The following is a 25,811-nucleotide window of genomic DNA, read 5'->3' as shown; positions in this document are numbered from 1 at the left end:
TAAGTGGAAATTATATTGCAAGAGCAATGGATGATAAAAAGCCATCGAATCTGACCGTAGACACGATAATATGGCAGTGTGTATCGACGATAACACGTGCACAGTGCCCCTGGAACTCACTTCAATACGCAGGGCCGACGATCAACGCTACTTGAGAATAATTAATTGAGTCGTTATAGCGCGCAGCGGACGATCAAACGTATCTCGTCGTGCTCATTAGCCAGACACTTTGCGAACGTTCTTAGAGGACAGGAGGCACGAAGAGGCCTCTTACATTTTCAAACGTTTCCCTAGAGCTTTTCCACCAAACAAGAAATGCGCTGAACTACGTGCGCCACTGTTTAGAGTCGTCTCCAACACCGGCGTCCACCATTCGAGACAGCGATGGACGACCACATGCAGTTACATCCTTCAACCTGTTTAGAAATATTTAATATTCACAATTCCTTGTGAAACCTTATACAACATGCTCGAACACAGTTCATTTAAAACTTAAAGGACTCTGCACCTCTTAAAATTTAGTAGTCAAACATGCATCCAAACGTTCACGCTCCTCTCATCAAACACACACAGAGTCTTTAAAACCTAGGATCTCAATTTCTTTTAATGCTTTATTGTATTCAAACGGATCCAAACATACTCCAACCAAAGACTTCTGCATTTCCAACTACTGTTTCGATTATTCCTGTTGTCTTCAGCGTGAAACCTTCCCAAAGTTCTCGAGCCAATCGCAAATTTCGCTAACCCCATCCGGGAATTTGTCAATCCCCGGTGTCAAATTTCCCCAAGTTCTCCGTGCAATTCCAAGTTTCGCCGATCCTAACCGCGAATTCCAGCGACCACACGCACACCGCATACGGTTTAGCCACGGTTGGACTCCGCAGACGTCGATCTGGTATATCCGGCCGCGAAAAAGACGAAAAAAAATGGAAAAAGAAACGGCGAAGAGGCGTCGCGGGAAAAAAAGCAACGACGAGGTGGGCGTAGGTCACGGTCGTCGCGGTTTCGCGCCCCGGGAATTAACGCAACAATAGAGACGAATTAATTGATTAAGTCGTCTTAATTGCGGACCTGGTGGAATTCATACCGCGATGTGTGGGCCCGAGTAATTGCACGACAAAAACCGACGAACCTGTTGTCGGTTCACGCGACGACCCCCGCCATCGACGCGGCTTTTTCTCGTCCGGGCGTAACGCACAGGCCGCCGCGCGCGGGCAATTTAACCATCGCGGGCCAGCAATTAGCCGCCGCGACTCGCATTTCGAATGGATAATCGCGTCGTTTGGGGACCCGTGTTTACACGTGTCGTTTCCAGAGCGTGTAATTGCCGGTCATAAAAGATTCGCGACGACGATGAAGTCGTCTTCCACGCCGGAGAGGGAACTGCATGCGTTAATTGTTCATACGGGGTAGCGAGGTCCTTTAATCTCAAAGTTTCGAGGCATACATATGTAACGAGGAGTGGCTCTGTATCGAGTAGAGGCACACTTACCACGTGGAATTTTCAATTTCCAGGCAAGTCACGGACGTGTAGTTTCGAGTCACTTTGAGATTGTGCCACGGCGGACTCGACGGCACTCGAGTGTATTGAAAATCCGGAATATTTTATGCCTTTGAATATTTTCAAAGTTTCGAACGATTTCGACGGAATGCTCCCCGATGGGAATATCGTGTCAGGTTTGGTTAAACGATAGGGAATGCTTGCTTGAAAGTTTCTCGGTAAAATTTAGGTGAATGCACGTTCGATGGCGCGAATGTGAGCTTTTCAATGGGAATAATTTCATGTGAAACTGAACTTCCCTTGAGTGGAAGGTGTATATTTTTTTTATGGAATATGTTTGATGATATGTATTATAGAGAAAAGCTTTTGGATGTAGATGGTTCAATATACGATATGTGGAGTGGTTTTTGTTGGAGAATATTTGTGGTATTGATATGTAAGACTGTGTAACGTGCATGTTTGATGGCCTGATATGTGAACATTTTCCTGTTAGGGGAATTATAGTATCATGATAATTCATCAAAGGATAATGAATGCTAACTTCAATCTTGATGTTTCGTGCCTTACTTATGTAACGAGAAGTTTTGTTGTATTGAGAGAAACTTGTTTATAGCGATGATATTCCAGCTTGCACATTTTCCAGCCAGGCGAGAATGTTAACTTTTATGTTAGTTTAAAACAATAAAAATGTGTTGAATATTTTTAAAAAATCTGGATTATTTTATAAGTTTTGCCAGACTTAACATAACTAGATTAAAAGATAATATTGTACATGCAATTTTGTTTATAGTATAGGATCAAGGCTATTAAACAGAATTAATTGACAGTTTGAGTAATTGGGAAGATAAGTGAAGCAGATTGTAAAATTGAGGAAATATGGGTTACATATTGGGGCTGTTTAAACCACTGATCATTATTCAAACAAAGCCACAGACATAGTATGCAAAAATTCGCGAGTCCATTTATCAATCGAAGCTGGAAAGACGTCAATCTGTCGATAACAAATTTAATAAATTCAGCGCGCAATAAATCATAGTTTCGAATATTGTTTGAACGAGAATGAAAGAATATCGTGTCGGTTGTTCCATTTGCGTGTAAAATTACATACGGCCAATTATGTTGGAATAATAGAAAAATGATACTTTGTTTTAAAAATGAGTGGTTTTCAAAAGAGATCTCAGAGGATTACATTGTCTGTTAGCAAATTGATCGGTATCTGGGTTTTAAACAATGGAGCATTAACAGAATTCGACGGTGTGGATCGATCTGACCAGTCACGCGAGCTTTCGAGAGAACTATCGAAATATATCGATACGATGGTATCGATACATTGATGCAAAGAAAACAATATATCACCGCGAGGGTGTCGATATAGCGATATTGACGTATCGATATATGAACGTGATGGTATCGATACAGCGATATCGATATGACAGTATCGACACAACAATATCGATATGACAGTATCGATACACGAACATGACGGTGTATCGACTTTGACGTATCGACATAACCTATTTGTATCTACGGAAAATGTAACATATAATTACAAGAACGACTTTAAGGGCAGTCCACCAACCATAACGCCAAGAAAACGTTCTTGAGACCCCACTGCATAATTTGTAGCAAAGCCAACAGTTTCAATCGAACGTGAGAAAATGTAAATTCCGTCTGCGAGGAATTAAAATTATTACTTTCCCTGCATTATCTGCACAGACTTAGAACGAATCTCCATAATTGCTCTCTCGACCAATAAACGTGCTTACGTACGTTGATAGTGATTAGCATAAATTTATGACAAAGTGGGACTTGTAGGCGACCGAAAGCAATAATGTTATCTTGGCCGGGAAAAATCACTTTTATCTTTACGTGGAACCTCGACGATTTAAAAGCACGAGTCGCGAATAGCCCACGGTGTCCGAATGTCGCTAACGTTGCTTCCGTTACTGTGGTCTGGCTCCAGAATTCATCGTTGCGCGGAGATTAACGGTACACGGAGTCGTTACTGGCAGAAACAGCGACTGGAATTTCGGGTTTACGGACTTGGCGGTGTCCCGGTTATGTTTACGCAACCCCACGGACCCCGTTGAAAGTTTCGATCCTCCAGTTTTACGGGAAATTTACGAGTAACAACGGCCGCCGGTTTGTCGCCACTAAATCTTCAGCATCCCCCCCGGGGTTTACGCCCCGCGCTTTACGATTCGTCCATTTTGCGACGGACCGGAGCGGCCATCACGAGATTGAGATTTTCGCCGGTTGCAATTAACCAGACACTCCGCGGAATTGCTTCTTCTCGTCGTTTGGAGAAGGAAGCCTCGTTCGTCCATCAGCGTACGCTGATGGAACAGATTAATCGTCGTTAATCGTCGGCGGTTTCCACGGCGCTCCATACCGGTCGCTTTTATGTTACTTGCCCTCCAGTGGGGCCCACGCGTTAACATTACGGTGCTCTATTAATTCTAACTGTACTTTGGGATTGAATTCTCTACCGAGACATCGTTAAAATTCTCTAAAATTGTTTTCCACTATCTTCTGCATTTAGAGGTAAATCTGATTCGGTTACCAGAGTCACAGAACGGTCAAACTTCGTCGAACGGTGGTCGCAGGGAGACATTACCGAACTCCAGAACACGGTGAATCGATCGTACACCCGTACCCCGACGAATCTATTTTCAATCCAGACAAAATTGCAGGTCAGGTTCGGAAAATCAGCGCCAAAATCATGCCCGGAGCCGGCCCCCCCCCCTTCGTCCCGTGTCCCCCGGAAACCAGCTCCGCCGGGGGATGGCTGTTAATCTTGGACTAATAAAATATTTGAACCGCCTCCTGTTCCTTATAGCTAACCAGACGGCCATGGCCCAGTAAGACCTAACGCGCAGGGTCGCACCGACACACGAACGCCCATCGGATACCTGCCGCCTCGATATCTCCTCGTACAACACACGACACGTGTGAGCGTGTGACACACGGGTGAAACTCCCGCGAGATTACCTGGTCGCGGTGAAGGTGACATCGAAAGAGAGAGAGAGAGAGAGAGAGAGAGAGAGAAAGAGGGGGGGAGTTCGTTGGGCAGATCAACTTGAAAATGTCGATCAGAGACGAAGGCTGACCTTGTTGCCGATGGTAATGATTTTGGGACCTCTAGGTCAGCCAAACAATCTCGTTATTCTTTCGCTTTTTATCATTATTACCAGAGGTCTCCAAACACCATTTCCTCGCGATTAAATCTTTCGATCGAAATTGGGAAAAAGTAACCTGTTAGTTCAAAACTTTCATTTTGTAATCATACCAGAGTAGGAGTAAACAAACAAACAATAGCGTGGGGATAATTGTCTCGAATCCGGGGTAAAAATCGTCGCTTGAAAGCGGGCATCATCGATACTCCATAACTACTCGTGTTACTGTGATCTATCACTCTACCGATCCTCTAGAAACAGGTTTCAAAAAGTCACTAAAAAAATGAATTCCCTAGGTGACTCAGTAAAGAGACGAAGACACATTTCAGGTTATTATATGATAATGTTGAATTATTATACAGTTTTGAAGCGACCAAGGGTATCGAATCATGGATGACATCATGGAAATTAATTCCCTAGGTGATGCAGTAAAGAAACCAAGACATATTTCAGGCCATATACGATAACGTTGAATTATTACACAGCTTTGTAGCGATACGTATGAAATGACGTCGAATTCTTCGTATTCTCGTTGAAAATTGAGGTTAGAGTATATTTCGATGGAATATTATACTTCTATTTCCCGGGGGATACGGGATGCAGCAGCAACAGGATTAACTGCGTCGAAGGGAATCATGGTGGTCGCTATGCACGCTTGCGTTCCAGACATCTTCGAGAACCAGGAGGCCGGTCGGGGGATCGATAGCGTCTCGAAGCTTCCGGGTTCACTCGATTAGACTAAATTAAGCGCAGCGTGTCAACACCGTACATAAATAGCCGCGTAGAGCTTGCGCGCGGTGGGTGGCACGGGACGTCATGGGACAACGGGACGTCGATTGCAATTTCAAATTTATGCTAAGGGAGCCGCGACGTCCGAATGAAAGGCCATACATGTCCGATGCACGCCGGGATGCATGCTGCTTTGCGATGCAGCGAACTCTGCTGGGAATTTTCTGGTAACATTTCTTTTTCGAGCCAAGTATATCGATTTATGATTTAGTCGATGGTGTACAGGGCGAATCTACTAACTGGAACGGACCATAACTCTGCCCCTATCGAGGACAGAAGAAGATTCCAGATTTCTTTACATAAATCGATCCTTTCAGCCATTCTGCGCCCAAAAGCACTCCATTTTGTTTTTTAAAATATAAGACATATTTTAAATGGAACAATTTTATTAAAGAATCGACAAATGCAGTGAAATTTTAACAATTTAAAAAATTGTAGATTGGAAACACAGAGTCGAAATAATTCTGTTCGATTTACTATAATAGTAGTGGTACTGATGTTAAGTATTTTTACTGTGGGAATAGTAATTCCTTTTTACAGAAATTAGACAATAGACGTCCATGCAAAATTAATCTTCCTACCCTAAGGCCATTTTGAGCAGCGCTCGTGAAAACTGTGTCAAGACTGTGTATGAAGCAAATGTAGACTCTGATTTCAGTTTTGCAATATTGTGCCAGCCTATTGAAACGCTAACTGAATAGACCGTTCAGTTACGGAGGGAGGGCGGAACTTTTCCTGGAATTAATCTCTCTTGGAAATAATTTTGTACGCACGATGTCCCATTTATCTTGACCACTTTAAATGTCTAATTGAATGGGCTGTTCAATTACACCATCAGGTTAGAACTATTCTGGAAGGAATCTATTTTTATAAATAGGATCGTATACGGAGTGTCTTATTTGTCTTGAAGATTTAGAGACAAGGTAGCCAAATTGTTTCTGAGCAGAAATCGTGTCGTGTGATCGGTTTCCTTTCATTCGCGGGCCCTAATAAGATCGGCAAACGTTCTGGCGAGATATTTCGAAACGCGAGTCGCTGACTCGGGCAGGAAGTAATCCCGCAACGTTTCAAGTTTGCGCGGCCATTAAAGTCGGATCAGCCGAGTTTACGCGATCGATCGCCTTCCCTCTCGCGGCGGGTTCATTGATACATTCGTTGATCTTTCGCGATTCTATCAACCTTTATCTTTTGCATTCAGATTACGTTATTTAATAATGGGACGTTTGAATATCATTATTCGAACACCTGACTACTTGACTACTTGAATATTCAATTCTAATCGTTTGAGTATTCAAATAGTCGACTATTCAATTGCTGTAGTATCTAAGAATCGACTACTCAAGTATTCAAGTATTTCACTGTCGCAATTCAAATATTTGAGTACTCGAGTTTTGTTATACCAGTATTTGAATAGTTGCACGTGATTATAACGTAAAATAGTAGTAAGTATAGTGATATTATTGACAGTAATGACATCGAAATTATTTTTACGTGAATAGTTATGGGAATCAATAGTGGAGCTCGAATTATAGCGCCTAATTACGCGTGGATCGTACGTTGGCGTTAACTGACACTGATCGATGACGAAACGATCGTCCCAAGTATCTCGATTTAGCGTGTCATTAATATTTTTACGCTCTGCGAAAGAGTGATTGCCTATTCATTGATTTTCGTTAATGGCTTCTCGATTTTCCGCGTATTGTTACTATAATCTATTACTCATTTCTCGGCTTTAATGCAATTAAAATCCGCCCATTAGGGCTGGAATGATTAATATATCCGATCTTGGTACTTCTCATTAATATTAATTTACATGGGGACCATTGACAGAATTCTATTGAACTTTGGAACTCGCGGAAATTATTTGACAGTCGAATTTCTGATCATTCGATTTCTTTAACTATAGAACTCAACCTTGACTAACTATACGTTTCAACACTAACTTTGACCAAAACAAAGTCGAACAACGTACTCTAAATTTTAGAATCGAACAAATTTCTTATAATTAACTCAAAGTACTCAACTATACTTTGAACCTGCTGAACATTGGGAACTCAATCTTCCCTAACTATACTCGATAGACTATATGGATTTCATTTAACGTCTGGATTTTGAGTTTTACTAAAACAAACCTGGAGAACTTTAAATTTTAGATTGAGACTTTCTTATCACTAATTCAAAGTGCTCAACTATACTTTGAACCTGTTGAACATTGGGGACTCACTATTATTGAGCTGTTCACAGTGTTCGAACTTCTAATCTTTGTGTCTGAACGAATCGAATTTAAGAACTGTATTTTCAGTTTTAGTTTGAGTAAAGTTTTCAGTGTTTGGAGTCTGTGAGTCATTGCTTTGAACCTTTGGACCATTCAGATATCCGTACCAGCACCCAAGTCCCCCGATCTGGACATCTATCATCGCGCCAAGTGCGATGACACTCTCCTGTCGTTCTAAACTTGGCAGATGTGATCGGAAACCGGCTGGCAGTTGAAAATTGCAGAGGCCTTGTTCGGCTCTGTCCTATCATTAGGTAGTTTGCAAATTTAAACAATGGTTTCCTACCGCTAACACGGACCGCCGGTATGTGGCACGGTCAGACCAGGTTACGTAATGGCTGGCCACGTGACGACGCTGATTGAAGTCGAAGCTCGTCGACGAGAAATCGTTGAACGTCGGACGATCGACGAAAGGAACGTTTCCTCCTTCTCGTTTCTTTGGGAACTCCACGGCAAATGGCGTCTCCCACCGATCCACGATGAAATAGCCGTGAAATTCGATAAACTTATCGTTGCTCTTTTTTCTTTGCCCGTAACCTCCTCGATGGCGTTCTGAATAGTCGGAATAAAATACTTTTTCTTCTTAAAAATGTTACTGAAAGCAGTATTTTGTAGTTTGTTATTGTCTCGCGTCGTTTGTTGTTTAATAGTGTTTGTTGGCATTTTATTACAATATTTCTACGTTTCTTGCTGTACATTGTTATTTCAGAATATTTGCCATTGTCTGTCATTATTTCTTATCGTGTATTGTTCCTTGCTATCTCCTGTCGTCTGCTACCCCCACATTTTCTTCATCCACGAACATTTTCCATTCTTTGTTATTCTTTGTCACTGTCTGTTTCATCATTAAATAAATTAAATTAGCCCAACTCAGATTTCAGGAGTAACTTTCGTGGTGCGCTCCGAATAAACAGATTTTCTTGAAGCACAGATTGCAAAGTATATCAAAAACCGTGGAAACATAATTCCATTGTAAAACTTTTCCCCGACCAAAAGTTTGAGACCGAATAAAGCGGTTCAGTCGATACGAACGAGACATTTCACGATAAAAAAAACGGAAAAGGCAACGTTGTAGCCTTGGAGATAAGTTCAACCCACTTATGGTATCGCCGAAATCATATCCCCTTAAGGTCCACGTCCGCGCCATCGTTTACTATCGCCGGACTGCGATGCGGAAAACAATTTCGCGGCGATTATAATGCGAATGGCGGAACGCGAACAACTACGATACCCGGAACAGGTGGGCATTAACGAAACGGCGCCGTTCCCCTTAAGCGTTTTTCCTAATTAATCGTCGAATAAAACTCGATAGCCCGGTAGGGGGAAAACGGCCGTGCAGTTAGGGAACAAGCAACACTACGCCTCGCCCGGCCCTGTTCCACGGACTTCCGATAATAACAGTTTGTACTTGGGCCAGGGAAACCAGGCTAATCTTGGCTCCTTTGTCTCGTTTGGGCGTTCCAGACACGCTGGACGAAAGTCCAAACGGAGCTGGTGATAAGGCCGTGCTGGGGAACGATGATCGAACGACGTGCGACGGTTGGAGCATCGCCATCGTCGCGACTACATACTGGGTGAAACGTTCGAAAATATAGATCCACTCTGGACGCTCGAAAACATGGGGGTCTTGGTTCGAATATTCTTCCGAACGGGAACTGTGTATCTGTATCGCAATGGCGGAGGTCAAATCTAAAAATATATACGATAACGTGACTTCGAGCACGACCACGTTAAATATTTTCTCTGTTCTCAACAATGGGAAGAAACGTTGGAGTTAAATAATTTTCTCTCTCTTATTTCAGAGATTTTGTATTCGAGGTTATGTCACGGATTTTAACACCGTGCCTGGCAACAGCCTACTATTTTTAGCAGCCACATTTAACCCTACATTCTGTTATCAATGGCGTCCATTATTTCCTTCGGGAGTTGAGGTTAGGGTCGCGGAAGGCTCATCGATTCCTATCTAAATAAAAATCAGCGCATGTTGATTCGTTTGGACGGGGGGACGATCTTTCGTCGTATTTGCGACAAAAGCGATGAAATTAGAGTCAACCAGCGCGATCCACGAGTGTTCGCCGCGCGGGACTGAAATAGACGGTCAGGCCAGGCGTATGGCGTTCGACGCGAAATTGCATAACCGGGGTCGGGAATGATAGAATAGCCACGAGTCGTCTTAATTGACCCGGGGGAATGCGTGAATATGAACTGCGCGAGATACGATACGCGGTGTCTTGCGCCGACTAATGATGCCCGGCCGTCGAGACACCTAATCATCCCGCGCGAATGGACCTGACGCCTGGCTGGTGCTCTTATCGGACCCGCCACGAATCGAGTCGTTCCTGACCCTTCCCCGCGATCGTAGTTTACATCGTAAACGTTATCGAATGGAATTTCCGTATATGGAGGGCGTGCCACTTTGTCGGGGTCGGTGCGTATATTGGCTGGCCGGCGAGTACGCGGATGGAATTAACCCTTTGACGGTTTAGTACGAGTAAGACTTGTCGAGCAACGAACGGTTTACCCCGAGCGACGCTCGGGCTGTTTAGCCCACCGCAGACGTCTAAGTTTATTACCGCGTGTCCCACTTCCTACAGGTAGCGATGAGACTTCAAGCACTTCCAATTTAGTTGACTGTCGAAGGGTCGAGACGTAGCCACCAGAATTTTTTAAAAAGATTACCTCGCTACTGGCTAAAATTTATGATGAAAATAATGCCATTTACGCGTGGACTTGTAACTACTTGTCTAGTAGTCCTAATACTTTTCAATTATCACTGATAAGTCTAGTAGTTTAATAGTCGTAGAACTCGTGATACTGCTGGTACTTATAGTGTTCCCAATACTGTTACTTTTTCTAATATTCGTAAACCTACTACTTACAGTACTTCTTAATACTCCTAGTAGTCATAGTGCACCTCATACAAGTTTCCAATAATACTAGTTCTATACTTCTACTGCACTTCTGATACTTCTCATACTTTTAGTATTTCTAATAAGTTTACTACTTTCAGTAGGCTTAGTACTCGTGTTCCTACCACTTCCATAGTGCTACTATATTCGCGTATCGGGAAGGCAAAGTGTTTTTCTTGGAATACTCGTATGTTTATTTCTTCTGCCGCTTCCGACGAAACGGAAGTACCGTCCGTGCCGTAAATCTGGGATTTCTGGAGTTTTAATGGACTCGTGGGCACGGATGGTGTGAACAGGGACGGGAAATCGGTGGACGGGAGCACACGCGCGACACGTGCGATCCTCGAAGCAACGTGCCTGTTGCAGTGACACGGTAGCCTCCTCTCGCTTAATCGGATGATTATTCTGAGATCATTCTTACAGCTGATGCCAGCCGGCATGATTCTAACTGCCATTATGCCGAACATACCCGCTTCAATCTGCATTCCCTTCCTCCTTCTTTGTCCTCTCGGCTCCGACTGCTCCTCGCTAGGGCTCCATTGGGAGAATCAAGCGACTCCATTTTTCGTTACTCGCGCGGGATTCCCCTCGACGCAGGGGAAACGATAACGGACGAGAATGCCTTTGGAAATTTTTCTCTAGGAAACCGATCAAGATTTTTTTCAAATTCCACCGCATTTCTGTTTCTACACGTTTATAGAATCTTTGAATATTTTTTATTTGTTAATACGAACAACAAATTGTTTTGTTTTTTATTTTAATGGAATATTATGCACTATACTGAAAACATGCTGTGACACCGATAGTTATATCCCAGCTGTTTATAAACATATTCTGATAAATGAAAGAATTTATAAATAATGATATGTTTTTGACTCTTTTAGGATGCTTTAAGACAGTGGTTCTCAAGCTTCATCTTACCATCGATCAATAATGTTTCTAGTTTTAAACGAGACAATCGACAAATTTGGAGACTTGGTTTCTAAAAATCGAGTAAATATATCTTGTAAGTTATTGGAATAATCCATAACTTTGATAACGGACTAGCTGCATTGTAGTATTCTTGAGGTCACAACGGTACTCGATGTTCGAATTGTATCGATACTATTAATAGCAGTGACAACCTATTTCAATAACTGTTTGGTACTCCAACGCTTGGAAACTGATACATGTGGTCGTTAATGAGTATGCCACTGGATTCGTCCCATAACTGTTTAATTGTACTAGAAGTAATTCTCAAACTGTAACTATAACTTAGGTGTCAGAGTTCTGCATTACGACCCTAATAAAACCACATTTATTTTAGCAGTTATATCAATGGATTATTCCCCGCCAGGTTGTCACCGAATTAAATCTTAATCCAGAGTTATTAATATTTCAATGGAAAATTGTTAAGCCTATATTTCAGGACATATTCGACGAAACTATGAATTCGGGACGTTTCGTAAGTAATTTGTTTACCGGATACTAGGAATATTTTGGACGTTCTAGGGCGACGAGTTTTAATTTCTCCGGTCCTTAATTTCGCTAATGGCTCGGTAGGATGAAATAAATTCACGGTTCCGTCGAAAGCGTCTTTCGTGGAAGTCTTTACCCTATTCCGTGCATCCTCCGCTAGTAAGTACGTATTCTCGTCGACCGACAATCAGATGAAAGGAAAGATTCTACGGGAAGGAAAAATATTTGCTGGCTTCTTTCGTCGCCAAAAGAACTTTAACCGGGCAATGTAATACTTTTAACGTCTTGATTAATGTTTCTCCGCGAAAGCTTTTTCATCCACCGTTGTGGCTTATCGAAACCCTTTCAAGTTGTCACCAGCTTCGAACCGAGCAGAGACAACCTGAGAGGGAGGTATGTGAAATTTGATCAATATTGTAATTTCTCACTTCGTACTGTATCAACCTCCCTAAAAAATTCTTCCTGATCTATAAACTTCAAACGTCCAGGAATAAAAAGTAATGTTCGATCGTAGATAATTCGTAAACCATCGCATAAATATCTGCAGAGTATTTATACTCGATCTTCCACTAATCATTCGACGTTCAATGAATATTCAGCATCTGCTTTGTAGAAATTCCGACGCCATTTTAAGTGCCATCGATTACTACATCGACTATATTTCATTCATTCGATCGGTAGCATCTGCATAATGTCTGGTTTATTCATAAATGATCCATCGGATGAGTCACAAACGTTGGGCGTTAATCCAACCGCGGAAGAAACAAAATTATAAAGCCAAATTGCGGAATCGAGTCGACTCATTAATTAAACATTCGACGCCGCTGCGCTACTACGATTTCATTGACCCGCTCTATTGGCCACTGTCCAAAGAACCATCCAACTTCGACCTTCTTTCTCCGACAGGGCGTGATATAAAACGTTTGGAATGCAATTTTAATCGATAATCGAATTTCATGTACGAAAACCATTACCACCTAAATGTATTGAGCAAGATTTATAATGTAACGAGAACCACATTTAGAAACGATCCTCGAAGTAAACAAGCAATTTAGCCTTCCTCATCCACTAATATTTATATTTAAATCTTCTAATATTTTTACAAATTAACCAGTCTATACTATTCACTGGTATACAAAGATCAACTAAATGAAATTTCATCTTGATTGGACCCAAACAATAGGAGTTATGAGGACATCACAAACATACAGATTTTTAATTCGAATTACATCTTAATAATTTATCGTCCTTTTTTATGTCTTTATATTGTTTTATAGAGAGATGTACAAGATGAAATGTTCATAAATAATTGCTTGTTTGACCACAAGAATCATTGCTTAATTCTAATTTTTTTTCGCGTTTTACACTTTCACGCGAGAGTCGTAAACCACGTGGATCAGTGCAGTGAAAACTATGAATTTCCATTCAAAGGGATTTGCAGCTCGTATATTGGTAACCTAGAAACGTGGAGCATTAGAGACCATTTGAGGTTAGATTTAAATGCGGCCTTCGACAGCGCGCCTATATGCAATTATGTAATTATTCTGGTACAACGTGTACACATTCTTTTGGTTTACGACACAAAGTCGTTTTAATAATGATTACAATGACTTATGTTTCCCTTATCGATAACCCTACGTTTCTAATTGCAATGGCGATTAGTCTGTTTCGCAAGGTAACCTGCCAACAGCGTAAAATGTTTGCTTGTTCAAATGTGAAGGAAATTTTACATTTGGAGGTTAGGTCAAGTAAAACAAGTTTTCTTTTCATTCGATCCATTAAAGCGACCAAAATCTCAATACCGCGTACAAAATGAAATTCGAATCGAAAATGTTTGAATGACGCGAAAGATTTCGATAGACAGCGCGATGGAGGTTCAAGAACAACCGCCCACGCACAGCGAATTTCTACGATATTCCAACATCCACCACGGAACGTTCCGCGAAACGGTTGCTCAATCCCCGTAACTCAGAATTCCGCGCAATTATTGGATTTTCCCGGTGATGAACAAGGTTGATCTATTCTGATTCAATCCAGGAAGCGAGACGTATTTACGGTCCACGGAATCTAACTATAAAAATGACCTCTGATCCCCGGCGTGCCAGATGTCAGATACTCGTTTAAAGGTTCGGCTAAAAATAGTTAGGTCCGCGTGCGCGCGGCAAGCTATCGCACCAGGCGACGATATTTATAACGACGGATTCTTGAAAAACGCACGCCCCTTTCGTTCCCAGGAATTGCATCGGCCCGTGGCGACGCGACAAAGAGGCCGTTGACCCCGCGGTTAACCCTAAACTAGCCAAAGAAGATGACTCAAACGGTCATTCGTGAGAAACGAACGCGGTACAAGGTACTTTCTTCGAACACCCACGCTACAAGTCCCCTAAATAATAATTACTAGTCATGAGCAATAGAGAATGATCGTTTGGCTGCCTTAAAAATAGCCATTCATGATCATTTTCTGGTAGCTATTCATTAAAGACTCTGTGTTGACCTAAGGGTAGTTGTAAGTTTTTGATAAAAGTGTTTAAGGTGGATGTTAGATGGTCCTCAATATACAGAAAGCTACCACATGTATAAGTGAACGATTCTTCTTGCGGATCGTTAGATCGAAACTGGAGCCAGAGATCTCGATGCCATTGGCAATTAAGCAAGTCAAGTTTTGAACATTATCAATGGATTGACGAGATCAGCCCGATGGAAATGAGTCCAAACACGACCCCATTCGGACCATTTTTTAATCGAGTCATTTTTAAAAAACTATAGTATAATTATAGTATAATATAGTCTTAATTGACTTTCGTAAGGCCTGTGATTGAATAAAAATTATTCCCTGCTGTCCACATTCTACACACTCGTGATATTACATTCCCTTCGATCTAGGTCTAATCTTTCTTCGTCCATGCAATACATATAATCAAAAGTAATCCGAATATAGTCATGTTTGGACTCATTTTCATTGGGAAGTCTTCACTGATTCATTGACGATACTCTCACGAAGATATATCGACAAATATAAAAATTTCAATTTTCATTCCTAGTCACTCTAGCAGTCGACACAATCGCTAAATAAAGATTGATTCGTAGAAATTCAAAAACAATGTTAAACGAACCCACAAACGCCAATGGAAGTTTATTTCGTGTTTTCAGAATATTCCGAGGTAGTTGTCGCGGAGATAAGGCTGTATCACACCGAAGTGTAGATTGTTTTGAGAAAGTAGGTACCGCGCGTCACCGGAAACAACGATTTCCCGGTACACCTTTATCCCAAACTAGACCATCGTCGTTCCAACGACAAGAATCGATCGGTCCGTACCCAAAGGAACGCGTTATCCTGCTCCCGCAGGACGAATACCTTCTTTGTTCGGTCTTTCCTCGAAATATGTCGCCGCGGAGAGATGCATTCCAGTTCCCCGGGACCAAGCCGGCCGAGGAATTCGACCCCGATACGAGAAAGTGCTTTATCCTGTCGCGGAAGACAAAGGCCAGGTATCCCCAAAGTGTCTATAATTCTTCCAACAGGTCTGACACGCGAGGATATAAGTAGGACCGGGAAAATTTTAAGACCGAACGACCTGTTCCTGGGAAATAAATCTGCCCGCACGTCTTGCAAACCCGGAAACCAGACTTTCTTGAACAACTGAACCGTTCGAATCAACTGCAGCTGTCTCTGGAAGCTAACTGATCGAGAACAGTACTATTAATATTATTTATACTACGTGTTAAACATCTTTCAAACAAGAATTGAAATCTTTCAAGCATTAAATTCAAGTTTACTGGAACTCTCCCTTTGTGCATGACTACTACTTTAAGTAGTCATGGACTGGAATTGAATTTGCAAATATCGTGTTGAATTGTATCTCAAATTGTATACTACAACCGGGGACGTTTTCTTTGAGGAAAGTGTTCCCTAAAAATTCCACCTCGGCCCAGTTTGCGTCTAAAGTTATCGAACAACACGTACCGGTGTCTTGACGCGTTCCATATACAAGCGTGAACCGTTCCCGCGGTGGTCAAAGTTCATCCAAACATTTTAGGCGGTTCGTATTTTTATAACGGAGCCGGAAGCGTGTTTATAGAGTCATGTGTTATTCAGCGCAGCCAGATTTATCATTGATTGTTTTCTCCGGCGAAATTGCGAACTGGGTCATAGCCGATCAGCGCGCAATCGCGGGCGAAGAAACGTTCGACGTAACATTTCGCTCGATTCGAATTCCTGCTACCGCGGCAAGGCACTTTAATTAGACGTTTTAATTGGTAATTAGGACAGACGGGAGTGGTCCGCGTTGTCGCGCGCGAGATCCTTCAAACTCGATCCTCGTTAACGATCGCGTCGCGCACGGGATCTTACTTTGACTGTTGTGCTTCGATCCCCGTGTCCGCGGGGGTACCCTTTGCGGTCTCCTTTTTATACAAATCAAACTGATCGCCGAGGGCGCTTCAGCTCCCATCCCAATTCAAAGCAAACTGGTCAGAGCCAGAAACAATCATCTCCCCCTTCGACGCTACAATACACGAACTTCCTATAAAGCTTCGGCGATCTGATACTCCGCCACGATCTCGTAATCCGTCACGAAAAGGAAGCGACCGTCCAAAAGTAAATTGTAAACGCGGAACCGAGATTCTTATTTATAGCCAACGGGGATGATTAATTGGGTGAGCACGAAACGATGGACATCGTCCATGGTCGGATCGATTTTAATTGGCTGTTCGAGATCTGTCTCCTATCGCGAATCTCAGCTTCTTTGAGAAATAAACAATGGCTACTTAACGGTTACGTTAAACAATCTGTTTCACCTGGCTGGAGATTGCTGTACAGGTGGTTGTTAAGGGACTGGGTCAACCTCCAACTATGAAACAAACTTACAAGTTTTTAGAAGCACTTGTCTACTTTAACTGTGAAGACGGAATTGAACAGAATTGAATTCTAGTACAGAAAATGGAGGCAAAATCTATCAGAGTGGCGTTCGCCTCTTTCCATGCTTTATGCAAAGCACGACCCTAACTCGGGCCGCTATTTCAAGGAAAAAGTGGTCTTCCAGGTGGGGAAGAAGCGCAAAGTCGTGGAATTCATCGTATTCGTAGTCCACGCGGTCGATACCGTTGCCTGTCGAGGCAAAATAGTTTGATAGACTGCGGAAAGACTCACCGAAAACTGGAGCAAGGATGGATGACCCAGTGACCTGCAGCCTTTTGCCTGATCCGTTCCTTCATCAGCGCCTTCTTGCTGCCGAACAGCTTCATGGCCAGCTTGTTATCCGTCGGCTGGAACAAGGCCTGAAGCTGATTCTTCAGGAAGCTCTGCTTGACTTCCTGGCCCGGTAAACCCGGGCCAGGCTCCTCCTTCGGCGTCCCATAGAGGGACACGTCGTCCACTCCGAAGTGGACCTTCCCGCTGCCCTTGTAATTCATCTCGTTGCCTGGAAAAAAACACAGTCCTTGCCATTAGTGTCACCCTTTTAACGAGACTCTAGTTTACATCTAATCTTCGAGGGTTCATCCTTCTAAAAGCCTTTCCCAAACATCAGATACTTTCAATTCTCCTGAAATCTGACTGCTAAATTCAATTCTAAAATTGGGTCGATCAAGGTCAAGATACTTTCAATTCTTTTTATCCAATTTCCTCTGGAATCTGACTACTGAATTCAATTATAAAGTTGACTATTTGTAACGCAGAGAAAACTTCTGAAATTATAGACTGAGGTATGGTTCGTTGAAATAGTACTAATTTCTGAGAAACGTAGGCCTTTTCAAGGAGCAGGGAAATGAAATTTTTGAATTGCAAATAATAACTGACTTGGAAGTATTAATCCCCATGCCCCATATAATTAATACCCAAGTCAGGTTGCAGAAGCAGATTGCAATGCTATAAAACGCCCCCTCCACAATCGTCGACGCACATGCGAGCTCATTCCGACCTCCCATCGACTTCCTTTCCAGTTCCCAAACATACCATACACACCATCAACAGTTACACGCGAAACGTAAAAACCTCCAGGCACTGTTCGCTCTATTAAATACAGTAACTGAGAGAATTCTCTTTAACTCTGCTATTTATAACGGACACGACATTTACAAGAGGATATAAGAACCTCGAGTACCATTTGCGTTGATTGTTAGTCTAATGATTTCTATCTATTTATAGATTAACTTATATAGATAACCATTCGTGAATAGATTAATTATAAATTTAACAATTTCAATTTAAATACACCGACATAAAATCTACTTTGGGCTATAATTATCGAAGATTATTTACTGATAATTAATTGATATCGAGCATGTTGGTTGCATCGAATCGTATGAAATTGGATCGTATGCATCTCATTGGAAACTCAAGCAATCGATAAACCAGGAAAGCAACTGTACTTTGGTGAAAGTGTAACATCGGGATCGGGAAAATTCACCTACATGATCTGGCAAAAATATTGTGGAAAGTAAGCTCGTATAAGTGGACAATTATCGTAGTAGTAGGAATATTTTGAAACGGTCATATTGTCTGTAATTAGATACAAAAGTCCATTATCTGAAAGCAGTTCTCGTAGAACAAAAAGCTGCTTACTGGGAAGCAGATCCAAACTCATGAAAGAACCGTCTTATATACATGAATAATTATCAAGATGGTAGGAAAACTTTTGAAGAACTACTGAAACAGGGCTCAAGTTTCTTATCGTCTGATGAGACAGCTGTAACATAGCAAGAAGATGATCACCTTGAAACTGTTGCAGTATTCCTTAGTGAACCATCTTCTGCACGTGAATAATTACTACAATGGCAGGAATATGTTGGAAGAACAACTGGGAGGAAGCTTAAGTATGTCATTATTTGAAGAGGTAAGTCCAAGACAGTAACTTGTTTATACGAATGATTATTATAACGATAAAAACATGTTGGAAGACTGCAAGAAATTTGTAAGCTCAAACATGTAACATTCAGCAATGTATCAACTTGTACAATTAATTAGTATAGCAGTATGAATAATTAGAATGACTACTAGAACAAATTTCAATTATAACTGAAAAGGCAATTCTAGCAATCTCATACTCTGTAGTCTTCTGATTAAACGATTCACTGATGAATTTTATTTCTCGAAACCTGTCTGTCAAGACAATGAAGTTTAATGTTGCATGAATTTCAGTTCTTTCGAAACTGATACTTCTAGTGACACAAAGACTATTCTGAGAGCTATTTCATCAAGCTGTGACATCATCCGAAGCATGGTTCTGACAAATCAAGATTCTGAACACGAAAAATTAAAATTCTCCAGTGAGGGAATAAACGAATATAAAGATTGATCGACAACTGGTCAATTTTTTAAAAGCTTTTAAAACAGAAGGTTTTAAGTATTATTGAAACCTAGATACATTTCAGAGATCAAGGACTCGGCTGTTGCAATCTCGATTCGGTGAATGTACCAGCCTTCTTTTTTATTTCAAGGATCGTTTTGTTAAAGAAAAGTGTCCGCTAATAAATTTTGTTTTACGTCCAATTTCTTTCTCTCTGACACGTGTCATTTCAACCGAGAGTTTGATGTATCGTTCAATAGGTCTTCCGAAACTGGTGCACAGTTCTGGCGATCCTTTATCCGTACAAGACGAATCATTGATGAGTTTCATCCAATACTTGTCACATTCTTGTTCAATGAAAGCTATCTCTGCCTCAGAAATCGTTCAATTTTTTGTTTTGGTAATTCATTCGGATTATGCTTCTACTATTATGCTTCTGTATAAATTAGTTGATTGGTGGATTTTATTTCGTTGTTTTACTAATTTCCACTTCGTTCACTGGAAAATTTAAATTCCTAATCTGCAAGATCTATGTATTCAGAAGAGTATGTTTTAGTTACAATTTCATGCCTCGACCGAGAAGTTCTTTACACACCTGCTATTATAGTGTATATTCATATTCGAGAAGTTGAGCTTTATAATGAATTCTAGTGAAATATTTGTAGTAGGCAAATTCTCGTGCCAGGTAAGCTATCTAGGTTACAGTAGTCCTTAGACCTCCTTGTATCACTTATCACGAAATTCTTCCGTTTAGAAAGTTAGAATTGAAATACTAATTTATCATTATTTTACTTCTTCGTTTACACACGGCGCACTTGTCAACTGCTCGATGCTATACAAAAATGATAAAAACTATGGCGGATATCACAGTTCGATCCTGTGATATTGTAGCACACGTTTCACAAGTTAACCGGCCGATTCTAATTCAAGACTGTTAATCGAACTCTCATCCTTCGAGAGCCGGTCGAGGTTTCGGTGATCCGTGCATGTCTTATTTCGGTAACACTTATAAGATTCGACGTTGCAGAGGACTCACCAGATGCGTGCGTTTTACGAGCATAAAGATCAGGCCAGCTAGCAACGAATTTGCGGCAACCTTGGGACTCGATATCGTCAGCTGTCGGCCTCTGTTTTCGCAACAGCGGTCTCTTCTGCTCGTCCAACGTGCTGACGCGCGGCAGAACGTCGGCCATCGCCCGAAAGCAGACTCAGGATCCGCGGGTACGGTCTGCCCCGGTTTACCGCGTAACTGGTCCCCCGGAGCAGAGGTTGACTAATGACGAACGGAACACGAGGAAAAAGAAGCGACCGCCGGCGAAAGCAGCGGAGATGGAAGAAAGGGAACGGAGAGAGAAGCACTGACCGGTTTTATTGTGGGGCCCCGAGGAGGCACGCGTCTCACGATTCTTTCCAACAGAACGCATGCAAATCCACGTGACGATCTCCCGTCAACCTTGACACTGGCCAGCCCGGTTGGAATGCAACGGGCCTCCGCACGCTCGCGCGAATTATCACGCGTACCGCACGTTTCTTCGTGTTTCGCGCCTTCGACGGGGGGACGACGTCGTTTATTTGCGCACAAGATACGGTGGAATTTTGCTGGGTAGATAGAGAAATGCACTTGTTTACTATACTTCCGAGCCACTCGGGTTGGCGGGGCGTGGTTCGACTGCGGAGAACGCATAAAGGACGTCATGAGAAGTGGAATTCTGCACCAAAGGTAGCACGACCAAGGGACAGTGAATGAATTTCAGTGAAATTTCGTGTCTAGATGGAGAATTATACAACTTTACTGGGGTTTTGAACCGTGGGAGTCAGCGAGACAGGCTTCGTGTGCGGAGAACGCCTACGGGGCGTTAAGTAGATTGGCAAGTAGTCATGGGAATTGAAATTCCGCACGATGGGTTGTCTGACTAGAAGATTATGGCCTGTGGAGTCGTGCTCTTTAGTTCTGAGACCAGTTTCGGTGAAATTTCGTGTTTGGACAGAGGACTATATAACTTTACAGGAGTTTTGGACCGTGGGAGTCAGTGAGACAAGGTTAGTGTGCGGAGAACGCCTATGGGGCGTTAAGTAGATTGGGATTGTGTCTTGAGAATTGAAATTCCGCACAATGAGTAGTGAGACTATGTGATTATGGTCCATATCATCGTTCATTTTACTTATAGGACCAGTTTTAAGAGATCTTGATGAACAGATAAAGAATATAAGAGGCAAGGGAATGTGGATATTATAATAAAAAATGGGTGTATTAATAATAATGACACGATAACGGCTGTGGAGGATATGATACCGCTATTGACCCACATTTCAAGTTTATAACCTGCTTTATAATCGTATTTTACTTTATTAGCGCCTTAATAATTGTAAAATTTGTAATGACGTTACTGCTACCAAGAATGCTGTAAGAGTTGAAGTGGCGTTTGGTGTGTATGAGTGGTCTTATGGGACTTGCTGTTTGTTCAATTACGAAGTTTTATTAATTTCGATGCAAACACCTCATGTGTTGCTCGAAAACTGAAATTGAGTTGGATCGTTGTCTCAAGTTATGTGATCTTGGGGATCGTTGGGAGCCTTAAAGGATTTTAGGGGATTAACGAAGTTGGATGCGTTGTAATGAAAGTCTCGAATGTATCGTCGAACTTGGAAACCACGAATCATCCGTCTGTTTCAGCGATAGAAATAGCTCGGAAATATTTCTCTAATAAATTGAAATAACAGCATAAGATACTGGGAATAAAGATTAGATAATGTTCAAAGAATTTTACGAACAATGAAGTACATTTGTATTTCCATCGGGAAGATTAATTCCTCGGTGGAAGACTTTTTTTCATTGTTCGAATGTTATTTCAAATTGTTGACGATCGCGTGGAAAAATAATTTACATATTCATTGTGTCCCGTTCGCAGTATTAAAAACTGATTGGATGTTACAAACGCCTATGAATTCGATCGAAAATAATAATTGACGATGTAAAACAATATTGTTAATAGCGAGACGTGCATTTATGATTGCAATACAAATTAGTTTCAGGTCACAATGCAGATTGGCAATTTCGACAGAAAACAATTTTAAAAAAATCAGAATAATTTCAATCTATATATATATTTGACTTTCGTCATTTAACTGTTGAGTTATATTGTACTTACTGAATTCTATGCATACTTGAAAAATGCTTCAGTAGTAGGTTAAATGAAAATAATTTGCATTCGGCTCGAGACGGAATTTTAACAAAAATATTCAAATCTGGAGGGTGAGTTTAACGTGGAATTTAAAATATTTGTTTTTTGGAGTCCTCGTATAACTGAATTTCATGTTATTAATTTAAATAGAAGGGTATGACACTATAATATTTCAGGCTCGTGATTGTTAATAATTCAATTTAATGGCGGTTTATGGAGATGGTAAAAAAAAGACTATTTAATTGCATTTGTAAATCCATCAGTGAAAACCGGTATGGTAATCGCCTCTTATGAAACGAGTAACCCTCTGTGCAAAACAAGCTCAATGATTTATTATTTTTATTCAGTCACGTTTGATTTTACGTTTAAAGGATTTTATACCGAATAAAGTTTTACGATACACGATTAACAGATTACATATTTCATAATTTTTCATTTTCTTTTGAGAGGTTTACAAAGAGGTATACAACAAAATTTCCTAAACCAAAAATTCTTCATTTTTCTTCTTTATAATTGAATAAAAAATTTCCCACGGAAGATGCACGCGTTGCTTTAGGTAATCAATGACACGTAACACTATCCCTGAAATCCATGCTTTTCGTCTGAGAAACCACAAGTGAAACCGGATTCTTGGAAACCGCAAACGAAGTTGTCGCAAACAGTGCGCATCCGACGCTACGCGTTCGTTCGATATTATTTTCTGCTGTTAACGAGTAGATCGAATTATCCACTGAGTATGCAAAAATAAAAAAAAAAGATAAAACATTATTAGTGTCTTTGAAAATTCTAAATGAATAAACGTAATCCGCGTAGGAAGGGGAGTTCGAAAGACCAGAGAAGAAAGTAACGCCCAATTCGCTGCTAAAAAAAAAATATGGACTCCATCGTCGAAGGAAATACGCTTCTTTGTGTTGTCGTGCGCCGCTCGATTGCTTTTCTACATTGCAACAGCCGATAATAGACTCGTTACGCGCATTTGTCGACTGGCAAACGAGTGATTCAACGAGCATTCTTACGTACACGTCAACGGTGCTCCATATTCCCGCGTGGACACGTGCATCAGCTTCAGCTTCCCTGATTTTCCATCCAATTGTATTTACTTTTTAATTGTGTTATACAAATAGTTCAAAGGACCGCTTGATGCGAACGAAACATTAACAATTTCATTAAATCGATATTAAACGCATTACTCAGCGATCAAGCCATTTAAGCAGGTAATGGCTTAATAAATAAATGGCATCGTTCGTCTTTATATTTAAAAATGAAAGTTCGCGAATGTATCGTTTTATTTTCATCGCAGCAAAAATGAAATTTAAATCACTGATCAGTTTTCTGCATATATTCGTTTCTAGTGATAGTAGTTCCGTGAAATTTTATATTTCATCAGAACATGATTTTAATTTCGTATCAAATTACGCCTGCGGAAAGACTCAAAGCTTCTACCCACTCGTTTTTCACGAACCTCTCGCCGAACACGTGAAAAATATACGTTGCCAGCTCGAATGATCAAATTTCCGGCCAGCAAGATTCGGTAACCTAACACCCTTAAACAAAACGGAGGTACGCGCGTTTGTCAGCGTGTTTCCGTCTGTCAATGCACCCTACGAATTCCACAGAAGAAAATAAATAAAGATTTTTAACTATTTAAATTAACAATGATCGAAAATTAATAGAAATTTGGTGGGTAGATAGAGAACTACACTTCTTTACTGAATTTCGAAGTCATGAGAGGTGATGAGACTAGATTCGTGTACGGAGAACGCCTATGGGGCGTTAAGTAGATAGGGAAGTAGTCAAGGGAATTGAAATTCCGCACAAGGGGTACTCAAACTACGGGATTACATTCTATAGTATCTTTCATTTCAGTTCTAGGACTAATTCCCGTGAAACTTGACGGTTAAATAAAGAAATATCCTATTTTATTTTAATTCTAAGTCATTGGAGTTGGTACGGTGTGGTTCATAGCGAAGAATCGAGACAATTCCGAGAATCGATCCTGTTCTAACTAAACCTGTCGAGCTAAAGTCTTTTCAAAACATGTTTATCGGAAACGAACAGTTTGAAAACGAATGGCTACCTAAAATACATAAGCTCGCGAGCTGTAACCCTTCGTGTTTATCCAAACACTTGCCACGTGTAGCCGTGCGAGGATTGCTCAGCCCTGCTAAAATTAAGTCTCTTGAGACACGTTTGTTCAAACCGCACGACAGCAGATAGAAGACATCAGTAGATTTCAAGTGCTTGAGCACAAAGGGACTGGCAGCATTTCAAGTTCACCCAGACACTGATGTCTGCGTGTCTACGCGAAGTCTTCTGAGCTCCGCCATTGTTACACGGCTACAATAACTTATATTGAATCGAAATATTCCATAAAATATCCATTTGATCAATTCTCTATCCTAATAGTTTTGAACGATCTATGTGCGAAGCCAATTTGTATAGCTCCATTGTAAAAAAGGAATGTGCAATTGAACTTGGTAGGTGCATCAATGCACTTAGCAAAAAAATGAGGTCATATAAAGATAGAGCTTGTTAAACCGTTCGACTTTTTCCTCTGCCATTTTTTTCTATTTCCAACGAAACAAGAGCTACGACCCGTCCCAATTGCGCGACGCATTGTGTACGTCTACTCGACAGTGGTTCTCAACTCGTATTTTTTGTCAGATATTCATTCAGGCCCGAGATTTCCATCAAAAGTGATTCTAAAGTTGAGAACCTCTCCTATATGCTACTGGTGGTTCTGGACTTACATAAAAACGTATGCACTCGGTTGAGTGACCTTGGTAATCGACGGTAGATGATAGAAACAAAGAAACGACTCACCTGTATCGCCCAGGAAATCAGTGATGAGCAAGGTCTCGTCGTCTAGAGCAGTGACGAGGCTGTCCGTGCAAGTGTTCGTGTTCTCGATGCTGATCTTGATGCTGTCATCTTTGTTAAGCCGTGGATGATTGTTCGCGGCGGGGTTGTTACCGGCGTGGCAGTTATTGTTGTTGTTGTTATGGTTGTTGTTGTTGTTGTTGTTGTTGCCGCCCTGCTGCTGGCCGAGGTGGTGATGGGGTGAACGAACGGATTCTGTGCTGCTGGTGTGCAAACTGACCCCTGTAGTCGCTCTTCCGTTCACCAGTCGTAGACTCGGTGCCCGTCGACCTCCACCTCCTCCTCCACCCCCACCAGCGCTGGTCACGGAACGCCCGCCACCGCCGCCGCCCTCGCCCTCCCTGGAAAAACGTTC

The 25,811-nt window shown here is 41.5% G+C and overlaps 1 protein-coding gene across 3 annotated transcripts in view; it reads right to left on the bottom strand.

Moving 5' to 3' along the window:
- LOC122396362 (potassium/sodium hyperpolarization-activated cyclic nucleotide-gated channel 2) overlaps positions 1-25,531 on the bottom strand; it is a 70,456-nt gene extending 44,925 nt beyond the window's left edge. For all 3 annotated transcript variants that reach the window (XM_043394686.1, XM_043394687.1, XM_043394688.1), the window contains exons 1-2: positions 25,400-25,531; positions 17,258-17,528 (exon numbers count right to left, since the gene is read on the bottom strand). In XM_043394686.1, coding sequence (XP_043250621.1) covers positions 17,258-17,520 — 263 coding nt within the window. In that variant the 5' untranslated portion in view covers positions 17,521-17,528; positions 25,400-25,531. The remainder of the gene's footprint in view (positions 1-17,257; positions 17,529-25,399) is intronic.
- Between the last annotated feature and the right edge of the window lie 280 nt (positions 25,532-25,811).

Source organism: Colletes gigas, unplaced genomic scaffold (genome assembly GCF_013123115.1).
Source record: "Colletes gigas isolate AHSC1104 unplaced genomic scaffold, ASM1312311v1 Colletes_gigas_Sc00007, whole genome shotgun sequence".
NCBI classification, from domain to species: Eukaryota; Metazoa; Arthropoda; class Insecta; order Hymenoptera; family Colletidae; genus Colletes; species Colletes gigas.
Note: the sequence above shows the minus strand (reverse complement) of the source record. Positions and strands in the feature narration are given on the sequence as shown.